The sequence below is a fragment of the Symphodus melops genome, assembly GCF_947650265.1.
Source record: "Symphodus melops genome assembly, chromosome: 15".
NCBI classification, from domain to species: Eukaryota; Metazoa; Chordata; class Actinopteri; order Labriformes; family Labridae; genus Symphodus; species Symphodus melops.
In genome coordinates, this window is record NC_136705.1 from 2,022,481 (window position 1) to 2,033,626 (window position 11,146).

The 11,146-nt window shown below is 48.6% G+C and overlaps 1 protein-coding gene across 1 annotated transcript in view; it reads left to right on the forward strand.

Moving 5' to 3' along the window:
• ptk7b (protein tyrosine kinase 7b) overlaps nucleotides 1-8,109 on the forward strand; it is a 54,287-nt gene extending 46,178 nt beyond the window's left edge. The window contains exons 7-20 of the mRNA XM_079363317.1: nucleotides 1-257; nucleotides 452-588; nucleotides 696-831; nucleotides 1,156-1,275; nucleotides 1,775-1,924; nucleotides 2,386-2,533; nucleotides 2,686-2,813; nucleotides 3,303-3,506; nucleotides 4,176-4,337; nucleotides 4,436-4,668; nucleotides 4,759-4,839; nucleotides 5,160-5,311; nucleotides 5,401-5,579; nucleotides 5,731-8,109. The exon at nucleotides 1-257 is cut by the window's left edge and continues 10 nt beyond it. Coding sequence (XP_079219443.1) covers nucleotides 1-257; nucleotides 452-588; nucleotides 696-831; nucleotides 1,156-1,275; nucleotides 1,775-1,924; nucleotides 2,386-2,533; nucleotides 2,686-2,813; nucleotides 3,303-3,506; nucleotides 4,176-4,337; nucleotides 4,436-4,668; nucleotides 4,759-4,839; nucleotides 5,160-5,311; nucleotides 5,401-5,579; nucleotides 5,731-5,891 — 2,248 coding nt within the window. The 3' untranslated portion in view covers nucleotides 5,892-8,109. The remainder of the gene's footprint in view (nucleotides 258-451; nucleotides 589-695; nucleotides 832-1,155; nucleotides 1,276-1,774; nucleotides 1,925-2,385; nucleotides 2,534-2,685; nucleotides 2,814-3,302; nucleotides 3,507-4,175; nucleotides 4,338-4,435; nucleotides 4,669-4,758; nucleotides 4,840-5,159; nucleotides 5,312-5,400; nucleotides 5,580-5,730) is intronic.
• The last annotated feature ends 3,037 nt before the right edge of the window (nucleotides 8,110-11,146 follow it).

An 11,146-nucleotide genomic window follows, 5' to 3' on the forward strand; every position in this document is an offset into this window, starting at 1 on the left:
CATGGTGCCCAGAATGTCCAAGGTGTTCACGGCGGACACCCTGCAGCGCGTGGCGTGCCGCCCCCCGCGCGGCAGACCCGACCCGGAGGTGTGGTGGGAACGAGAAGGACAGCGAGTCCCCACGGAGGGCCGGGTGTACCAGGACGGCTTGGACCTGGTCTTCAGTCCCACAGAGGGGCAAGACTCGGGGGTCTACACCTGCGTGGCTCAGAACAAGGCGGGGCGCCGGACTCAGGAGGTCACCTTCACCGTGGCCAGTGAGTTTCACTCTGTAGAGCATGAAGAGCAGAACGTCAGATACGGGATGATGGAGGCGGGCGGACGGCGAGCAGTCGTTTTATGAATAATGTTAATTATTAATTCTCTTAATACACGGAGCTGATGTGTAGTGCGGGCGCGGCGTTCTCTCGGTCCGGTTCTATGGTGAAGTCTTGTGTGTGTGTGTTCACAGCGGCGCCGGTGTGGGTGGCGAGGCCTCAGGACAGCCTGCTCGAGGAGGGAAAACCTGGTTACCTTCACTGCCACGCTCAGGCCAACCCGGAACCCGAGGTCACCTGGTACCGCAACAGCATGGGGATCACAGCCGAGGTCGCACATCCAACACACACACACACACACACACACACACACACACACCACCACGACTTTGTCTTCATGTTACAGATGTCTCTCTCTCTCTCTCTCTCTCTCTGCAGGACTCTCGCTTTAAGCTGTTTCCTAACGGCAGCCTGCGGATCAATAACGTGGAGGTGTACGACGGACAGATGTACAGCTGTGAGACGCAGACTGCAGCCGGGAGACTGTCGGGGCACGCCAGAGTCACCGTCCTGGGTAAGTTATCATGACGTCATCATGACCACGGCGTGAGCGCCTCGCTGAAGACGAGTGCAGAGAGAGAGAGTGTGTGTGTGAGTGTGTGTGTGTGTGTTTCCTTAACTAGCATTAGCGTGTGCATGTTGTGTGTGCAGGGTGACGATGACTCACTTCTTCATCATATTTTATCTCCATGATTCACTCCTGTCAGAGTCTCTGCTGCAGGATCGCCTGACATCTGTGTGTGTGTGTGTGATCTGAACACACACACACACACACACACACACACGTGCATGCACACATTCAGACGTCTTCCTCACGTGTGTGTGTTTGAACTTTCAGAGAAGCTGAAGTTCACGCCGACCCCTCAGCCCTCCCAGTGCCTGGAGCTCGACAACGAGATCACCATCCAGTGCTCGGCGAAAGGCAGAGAGCCGCCGACCATCCGCTGGACCAAAGCAGGTGAACAACACAACGCCGAAGAGCGACGACAAAAACACAAACAGGAGGCGAAACATTAGAGACGGCAGGGTACAGACGGGACTGAACTTGTTCCAGCCGATGTGATTAGTGCACATGAACAACAGTACTGCACCTGTCCGTCAGAGGCATGACAGGTTCATGTTCCTGCCTCTGGACATGAACTCACTCAAACAGGCCCATTGTTCCTCACACGTCATCCTGTCTGTGTGGCATGTTTTCACCATCACTCCTTCTCTCCGGATTTGTGCATGTCAGGGTTTTTAAAGCTTTTTAAAAAAGCGTAAATTTGCTGCTCGGATCGGCCGCCGGGAGGGTCGAACGCCCCAACCAATCAAGATGTCAGTTCACCCGGGAGCGAATCAGGCAGACGGGACGCGATGTATATGTTTAAGAACAGCAAGTAAAAAAACTCAAACCTGTGAAGAAGCAGAGTAACAATAACTCTCTCTCTCTCTCTCCCTCGCTCGCCCCCCTGCAGACGGAGGAGAGCTGCCGCCTCACGTGGAGCAGAGGAACGGGCAGCTCCACTTCACCAAAGTGACCCGCAGCGACGCCGGGAACTACACCTGCATCGCCTCCAACAGCGTGCAGGGGGAGATCAGAGCGCTGGTGACGCTCACCGTGGCCGGTAAGATGATCACGCTGTGCGGCGTGCTAACCTGCACAGTCAGGCAGGAGCTCCTCTCAAGACCTGGAAGTCGTGTTTTCATGAAGTCGTCGTCTCTGATGAGCGAGCTGATCCAGTGCTCACTTAGTCGTTATCCACGGGTTAAAAGCCAGCGCACCAAAGTCAGAAAAAAAGTCAAAAAATTTTAAAAAAAACCATTTGACCTTTGACCCTCAGAGTGAGATCAAAGCTGAATGCTGGCTGTGTGAATGTGAAGAATCGATTTCTCTCTTCAGACTCCGCAGCGTGTTTGTTTTCCTTTCAGAGTCCATAATGAATTCTGTCTGGTTGTGGAGTGTAACGGAGCTTTTTAACCACAGTGTCAGAGGACACGCTCTGTGTCCAGAGTGTGCTGTTAACCAGCGTGTGTGTGTGTGTGTGTGTGTGTGTGTGTGTGTGTGTGTGTGTGTGTGCATGTTCAGTGTACATCCGTTTCAGGTTGGAGCCGGAGAACTCGACGGTGTATCAGGGTCACACAGCCGTCCTGCACTGTCAGGTCTCCGGAGACCCCGAACCCCACGTCCACTGGATGGTCAAAGACAAGACGCTCGACATCAGCAGGAACAGGAGGTAAAGAACGATGAACGCTACGAACATCGACGGGTCGAATGATCCGAGTCAGATCACAGACTCCATCACCTCTCCCGTCCTCTCTCTCTTTCTCTCTCTCTCCCTCCCTCTCTCTCTCTCTCTCTCTCTCTCTCCCTCACTCTCCTCCGCAGGATCCAGAAGATGCCGAACGGCTCTCTGGTGATCAGAGACGTGACCACGGAGGACACGGGCAGGTACACGTGTGTGGCCGGAAACAGCTGCAACATCAAAGACCGCGTGGCCCGGCTGTTTGTCGTGGGTGAGCTGAACACACGCACACACACACACACGCACACACACACACACGCACACACACACACACACACACACACACACACATCTTAAGTACACAGGCTCGTCTCTCTCTCGTTCTCTCTCTCTCTCTCTCTCGCTCTCTCTCTCTCTCTCTCTCTCTCTCTCTCTCTCTCGCGTGACGGACGAAGGCCTTCATTAAAGCTTCACCCTCCACCTGTCATCGTCTCGACAGGTTAATAACCACGACCACGTCTCTGTCGCCGTGGTGACGGGTTTTAATAAGTCTTCACACTGACTGAAAAGCTGGTGTCCCGTATCTGCTCGTTTTCTCACAAACAGGAAGGACGGCGTTCTGGATTAGCTTTGTCGGAGCGCGTCGGGTCCAGGAGAGGATTCAGTCTCCGTTTAGAGAAACGCAGACGAGAGCGAAATGTTCAGTCATTAAATTAATTTTGAATCGTTGATTAAACTTTGACGGCTTGTCGACCAACAGATAAACCGAACCACTCGTACGACGACGAGGACGGGGACAAGGCTCCGTACAAGATGATCCAGACCATCGGCCTCTCGGTGGGAGCAGCGGTGGCGTACATCATCGTGGTGCTCGGACTCATGTTCTACTGCAAGAAGAGACGCAACGCCAAACGCCAGCAGAAAGGCGGAGACGGAGAGGAGCCCGAGATGGAGTGTCTGAACGGTACGAGAGTTCAGTCTGAATGAATGGTTTTATTTCCACCACCAGGGGGCTCTCGATCAAAACATGTCGCCGAGGCTGGGCTGCACGCTGCCCTCACAGCGAGGAGGTTCCTGGTTTGAATCCCCGTCTGACAGGAGCCTCTCTGTGCGGAGCAACGGGACGGCCTTTGACGTAGCATCCAGCGTTTCCACGGCAATGATAAACATTTTCGTGTCTGCCGCGACAAGTGATAATTGAAGTTTTAGTTCATCTTCATTAAGTTAGATTTTTTTTTTAGATTTTTTTTTTTTTTTTGTGTGAACTTAAAATTCGCCGTTGCATCGAAGCTGAACTGTTTCAGATGTGACGAGGAGAAAGTTAAACTCTGAGATTTCAAGTTGAAAACTTGAGGACAGTAAATATTCTTCCTGTGTTGTTTTCTAGCCTCTTGGCTCCAGCAGCTGTTCTTTCTCTAAGTCAAGGAGCTGGAGTCACTGTTGGAAAGTTTAAAGATATTTACTGCCATCTTGTGTTCGTCTGTGGGATTGCATTCAAAAACAAAAACGTTTTCACAAAACTTTCCATCCTTCATTTTCTTGTTTCACTCTGATTGGACCTTTACAGACGTTCTCACATTTCCTGTCAACGGCGTCTGACCATGTTGGGGGTTTTTTGGGGGGTTTTTTCCAGGAGGTGCCGTTCAACAAAACGGACACACCACCACGGAGATCCAGGAGGAGGTGGCGCTCACCAACATGGGCATCACGGCGACGACCGAGAAACGCCACAGCCACGTGAACAACGACAAGCTGCACTTTCCTCGAGCCAACCTGCAGACCATCACCACTCTGGGTACGCTCATAATCCCTCATAATCTGAGCGAGCCAGTAAGAGCGTTTAAAGGTGAGAGGATCTGACATTTAATCTGGGCGGCGTGTGTGCGTGTTCAGGTAAAGGTGAGTTTGGCGAGGTGCTGCTCTGTAAGGCGAAGGGTCTGGAGGAGAGCGAGGACGAGTCGGTGGTTCTGGTGAAGAGTCTGCAGACCAGAGACGAACAGCTTCAGCTCGACTTCCGCCGCGAGGCCGAAATGTTCGCCAAGCTCAGCCACCCCAACGTGGTCCGCCTGCTGGGCCTGTGCCGAGAGGCCGAGCCCCACTACATGATCCTGGAGTACTACGACCTGGTAACACACACACACACACACACACACACACACACTTACAGGTCAATCTGTGTCTCCTTCTGACTGGTTGTTTTGGTTTTCATCCATCAGGGAGACCTCAAGCAGTTCCTGAGAATTTCCAAAAGCAAAGATGACAAGATCAAATCTCAGCCAATCAGCACCAAGACCAAAGTAAGTGTGCGAAGCGTCGACCCCTGAACGTGACCGTTATCCACTCGCTGAACATGAACGAAGACTTGAAACTCGAGACTGAGATCTTAAACTCTTCAGGGAAATGTTGACTTGACATGTCATTATCAGTGACTTCTCAGGACAGAGTCGCCCCCTGCTGGTCATCGGAAAAATCTAAGTTTAGAGTGTTTCACTGACTTCATGTGAAAAACTAAATCTAAGCCGTTTTTTGTTTTGTTTTTTAAGTTATCTTCATGGAAAAAACAGAAAGTGTTGTCCCAGCAGATTTTCTGACCGTGCCGTGTTTCTTCCCCCTGCAGGTTTCCATCTGTGCCCAGGTGGCTCACGGGATGGAGCACCTGTCCAATCATCGCTTCGTCCACAAAGACCTCGCCGCCCGAAACTGTCTTATCAACAGTCAGAGACGAGTGAAGGTGTCGTCGCTCAGCCTCAGCAAGGACGTCTACAACAGGTTTGTGTATTTGAGTCTTCCTCTGCGCTCTCTCGTGTCTCTGTCCCCTCGTGCTGACGTCTCCCCCCCTCCTGTGCTCGTCAACGCAGCGAGTACTATCACTACAGACAGGCGTGGATCCCGCTGCGCTGGCTCCCTGCAGAGTCTGTGTTCGAGGACGACTTCTCCACCAAGTCTGACGTGTGGTCCTTCGGGGTGCTGATGTGGGAGGTGTTCAGTCACGGGGAAATGCCGCACTCCAAGCTGAACGATGACGAGGTGCTGGAAGGTCAGTGTGGAGCCTTTGGAGCGTGGCGTCCTGCCGCAGGGCCTCAGAGCTCTTAGGATTTCGTGCACATCCATTTAACTCTGAGAACATTTGCTGTGTGTGTTTTTGATTCCTTCTAACCCCCCCCCTCGTCTCTCTGCTGCCTCTCCAGCTCTGCAGACGGGGAAGCTGAAGCCGCCCCCTCCTGACGGCTGTCCGTCTAAAATCTACAAGCTGATGTGTCGCTGCTGGGCGCCCAGCCTGAAGGAGCGTCCGTCCTTCACCGACATCGTCCACGCGCTGGGGGAGCTGCCGTCTGACAGCAAAGTCTGAGACGAGCATCACGACCCCCCCCCCCCCCCTCCACCCGAATCTGAGGGGAACTCTGACCAAACCCCTCCCCCCCTAAACACAGACAGGATGCTGGATTATTCGCTCACATTTCAGGGAGGAGGGTTGAGGAGAAACATTTTTTATATGCATTTCAAAGCGTGGCTGTGTGGACGAGACTTCTTTGTTAATCAGAGGAAACGGACTCTTGTTGGTGTGGACGGCGTCTCGTCGGCAGAGCGGAGTTAACGTTTGCCTTAACAGCAGCATGGACCCCCACCCTGAGCCCACCCCGAGCCCAGCCTGTGGATTCACTGTGAGCCTGCCTGCCTGCCGTACTGTCCCTGACACATCTCTGATCCACGGAGCCTCCCAACCTCAGTGCCTGTACCCCTCTACACACACACACACACACACACACACACGAACACACACTTTAAACAAGGGCTGTTAGATTCTCAGAAAGTGTCGGCCATTTTCGGAAGGTTGTAAAAATGTTGGATACTTTTTCGATACCTTGTGTTTCCAAAAAAATTTGAATCTCCGTTCCTTTACCGATCGACGGAGCCTAAAAGTACCGAAGCGTTGACGAACCACGTGTGTTACGTCAGACGGGCGTGCAGGAGGGGAATGAATCCATCAAATATTGCAGGTAAACTCGTGCACGCTGTGGAAAGTGCACGTAAACATCGGCAAGTGTTGCCGACGTTTTTCTGCAGCTTACACAGCGTGCACGAGTTTGATCTTTAGGAACAAGAAATCCCACCATGACACCTGGTGCCTAGGACTTCTGTCTTTGTTACCGTGGTAACTAAAGAGGCATGGATATTAATTGACTTTTACCCAGAATCATATCAAAGTTGAATATTCTGGAAGCGTGGCGAGCCCAACGCCGGACTGCTTCACAGGGACGTGAGATGAACGGATCTCCGGCTCGGATTGTTAAAAGAAATGATGAGTGACAGTTCTGGAAAGTTTAAAACGTATAAAACTAGAATGAAACTTGTGCAACTGTGGAGCTTTGAAAGCTTTTTTAAGAATCTATAAACCAAGTTTGATTTGGTCTTCTTAAGCTTAGAGTACAATCATCTGCATCCGGAGTGTGTGTGTGTGTGTGTGTGTGTGTGTGTGTGTGCGTGTGTGTGTGTGTGTTAGTTACTAAGCTGTTTCCGTGTAAGAAAAAAAAAGAAGTGTAATCTTGGGTTTTGCATGAAGGTTCGTCGTCTGTTACTCTTATTTGCAGCGTGAGGAAACTTGTGAGAAGAAGTCAGCAAGAGAAACTTCAGGAACATGAAAAAAGAAAAAAGAAAAAAAAGATGGCGTGTTAAACAGCCGACATGTTCGGGGCTTCTTATTTTAGAGAGTGTGTTCGTGTGTGTTAACTTTAAGGTGCTAATCAGTCGGCACAGACCGGATGAACGTACCCGGTTTTTAAACTTGATCATGTTGCAGGGAAGCAGCCAATCACTGTGTCGAAACCTGCAGCATCATCTCCTCAGAGGTCCAATCACAGCTTCCCTCTCGGTCCAGGCGTGTTGTGCAATGCTGCAGAGCGGACCGTCACAGCGTGTACATAATGTAGAAGCCATGCACTAACTTCACTTAAAGAACCCCCCCACTCTCTCTCTCTCTCTCTCGCCCTCTCTCTCTCTCTTTCTCCCTCTCTCTCTCTCTCTCCCTCTCTCTCTCTCTCTCTCTCCTCCCCTCTCCCTCTCTCTCTCTCTCCCTCTCTCTCTCATGTTGTGTAGTCGGTCGTGCAGGTGCCTGTTTATTTATGATGAAGGTCCTGTCTTTTTTTTTTTTTTTTGTTCCCTGTATCGTTTTATAATACAAAGGTACGTCTCTGAAGCTCTGCATCCATCCTCGCGGTCCAATCAGTGAGCGCTCAGGCTGCTGACCAGCTAAAGACGCTAACTAAGTACAAAGAGGTCAAGAGAGTGACTGCTGGTCACCAGGACTCATTTAAGTGCCTGCGAAATGAAGGATTATCGTTACTGTCTCCCTCTTTTTTTTTTACGTTATCTAATCAAAGCAAAGGCCTTTGTTATTGAACCTGTTTTTATACGTTGTTTTTAGTGTAATGTTTTTATGAATGCTAGGCGCTCACACCTAGACGTGCTGTTTTCTTTTTTTAATCTGCTTCAGCAAATGTCCACAGTAATCCCAGATATTTACAAAAAGTATACATGCTGCTGTCAATAAAGGTTCACAGTGTTTTTAACCCACCTGTTGTCGTTCGTGAGGCACACAAACGGGACTGATGTGTGTCCTGTTTAGTTAAATACAATAATCAATCTTTAAAGGTCACATGTGTTACAAAGTCCATTCCCCATGTTCCTCCAACTCTGTCTACAAACACCCCCATGAAGAAAAAAATGTCCATCCTCTCTTTCCTCTGCTCCACTTTTCAGAAAATGTGTGCTCAAACAGGCCGTTTGGAGATGTTCCCTTCATGACATCACAAAGGGCAGTAGCCCCTCCCCCAGGTGGGTGACACTCCCACAGCTAGGTGTTTGTTCTGCCCTCTGAGTCTGCCTTCTCACCGTAAACAATAGGACATGGAGCCAGAAAGCAGCGAGTACACCCGAGCCCTTCCAGAGAGGGGGCGTGGCCAGACACAGCTCATTTACATATTTAAAGCTACAGACACAGAAACAGCCTGTTCTGAGCAGGGCTGAAATAGAGGGGTTTATAGACATGATCAAATACAGGATCAGAGTGGATTTACAACAACAACACTTCACACACGTTGAAGAGGATGATAATGAGACCATAAAAGGTGGAAATTCAAACTGGATCCTTCTACAGAAGGAATGATGGAGCAGCTTTACGTCAGGATAAATCATTTAAGTGTGCAGGACAAAAATTACAATTTAAGATTTTGTTGTCCAGATTTTCAGACTTCCTTAAAAAGCTGTTCAAACATTGACGACTCCGAGTCCACCTGAAGAGTTTTCATGACGCCTTTCTCGTTGCAGCTGCAGAACTACACAGTTTAGTGTTCAGTACCGATAATAAAGGTGACGAAATGTTCTCTGAGCTGCATGAAGACTCTGAGCAAGTCTCTGCAAGTAGATCAATTTAGACTGTGTGTAAACAACGCCTGCCTGAGGGGGCAACAGGAATCTTTCCTTCCTTTAAACAGGCCTGTACTAAGAAAGAATACACTTTTTAATCTATAGATTCGACTACATTTGTGGGGTTAAAGCAACACACATGACGGCAAGGACTCGTATGAGCAAGTAATAGACCACGTGCCATCAAAGATGATCAGATGTAAAAGAGGTCAAGACATATTTTGTAGGATGTTTCTTTATAACAGAGCTCAGATAATGAACATGGATCACGGGGTAAACAGCAGAAAGGCTTCACAGAGGTAATCTACCCTAATAGAACAAGTTTGCACATTTTTGGATGATGTGAGTGGATCACAGAATCAGCTTTATTGGCCAGATATATTTAATCTTAATCTTATCTCTCTCTCTCTCTCTCTGTACAATGAAAACATTAAATAATAACCTAAAACTATAAACAGGTAATTAAAGACGAATATGTTCTTTTTAACATTAAGTTAACGTGCACATTTCAGAGAGCAGCTCAAAAGGGCAATGCATGTTAGATAAGAATACTTTTTAAACATGTTCTCTTCCATCTATCTATCTATCTAAAAGCAGCTGCTTTAATAACACTCCTCCCGTTTGTCTTTAAATGTAACAGTTCATTCATCGGCCACTAGAGGGCGGTAGATGCGCATCATCTCACTGAATATGTTCTTAAACAGTCCAAGCGAAGAGCTCAATGAGATAACAGGGAGTTTATAAACAGACGTGACGTCCTGTCCTTTCATTGGATGATTACGTCTTTGTGAAAAATGTCCCATCTTGTTCGGCGACCTCACAGGGCTTCGGCTGTTCTCGCTAGATATTTGAGTTCATCCTGATGCATCATGGGTATCCTCTCCAAGACTGAAGAGGTCAATTTAGGGGCGGCAGAGGTTATCTTGTGTGCCCCATATACACATGCTGTATCCGCCCTTTGACCCCTTTCCTGCATGTCCTGTTCTCTCTATGCAGTGATGATGTGTTTGTATGTTTGAATCTTTTATGATGCCTTGCTCAATTTACAATGTTTCCTCCCCAGTGTTGATGTGAAAACGTTCACTCTCCATGGGTCCTCATGTTGGCTGGGAAAAAGTTGGTTGAGGATTCATTTTCAAATAGCAGTTTAAGCAGCCTGCAGCACCAGACGCCGTCTGATCACCACATTAAAGACCGTCTGGATAAATTCGTCTGTCGTTTGCCAAAGAAGACGATTCACCTTGAAGCAGGAGGAGGAGGAGGAATCTTCTGCTGCAGTTTAAGGCTCCTTGTGTTGTGCACGCTGCCTCATTGTAGAGTCACATCACTCATTTTTATGACAACGCCTCAGATGTGATCAGGATGCCTCCTGGCCACCTCCTGCTGGAGGTCTTCCTACAGACCCATGGGTGAACCCAGAGTTCACTGCAGGGATTACGTCTCCCTTCTGGCCTGGGGTCGCCTTCGAATCCATCAGGAGAAGCTCAGAGTTTTATGAAAACCCGAAGCAGACAGATCTAGACTTTCATTTACCCTATTTCGACAATGTTCTTGAGATCCTGCCTTAGTTCTCGAATTTCTCTCAATAACGATGATGCGCATTCCCATGTGATGATTTAAATTCTCCAGATCTCAAGAAGACTACTGAGATGGATAAACTTGTTTTCAATGGCAGAGCATCATTTTAATGCAGCGATGACGAGCTGAATCAAATAATAAAATGCATATAGGAACGACCACTTCAGGCTTCCGTAGATTTTCTCCGATGATGAGACATCTTTAACACCTGCAGAGTTGTGCTTTGCGTCAAGTTGGAAAATCAGGAACAAAATTCCCAAGTGTCCGAGTTGTTGTTGTGATGCAAGTACACGTTCATGTGCATATTCCAACCCGAGAACTTGTTTTTCCAATGTGTCCGACACCACATGAATGCACCGCTGCTATAAGTACAGAAGCCCAAAGTGGTCAGGTGTTCATACATTTTATTTGCTCTTTTGTCCTGTAATATGAGCAGGGCGGCCAATGAGGGGGGGAGAGAGAGGGTTAGCATGGACCGAGCTCCACCGTAAAGTGAAGCAAAAACACACGATAATACAAATTTAATTATATTATTAATGCAGAAATACGCTTTACTTTTTTGTCAATAAACAAGATTAATTAGAGATTTTTTTTTTTGCCTCT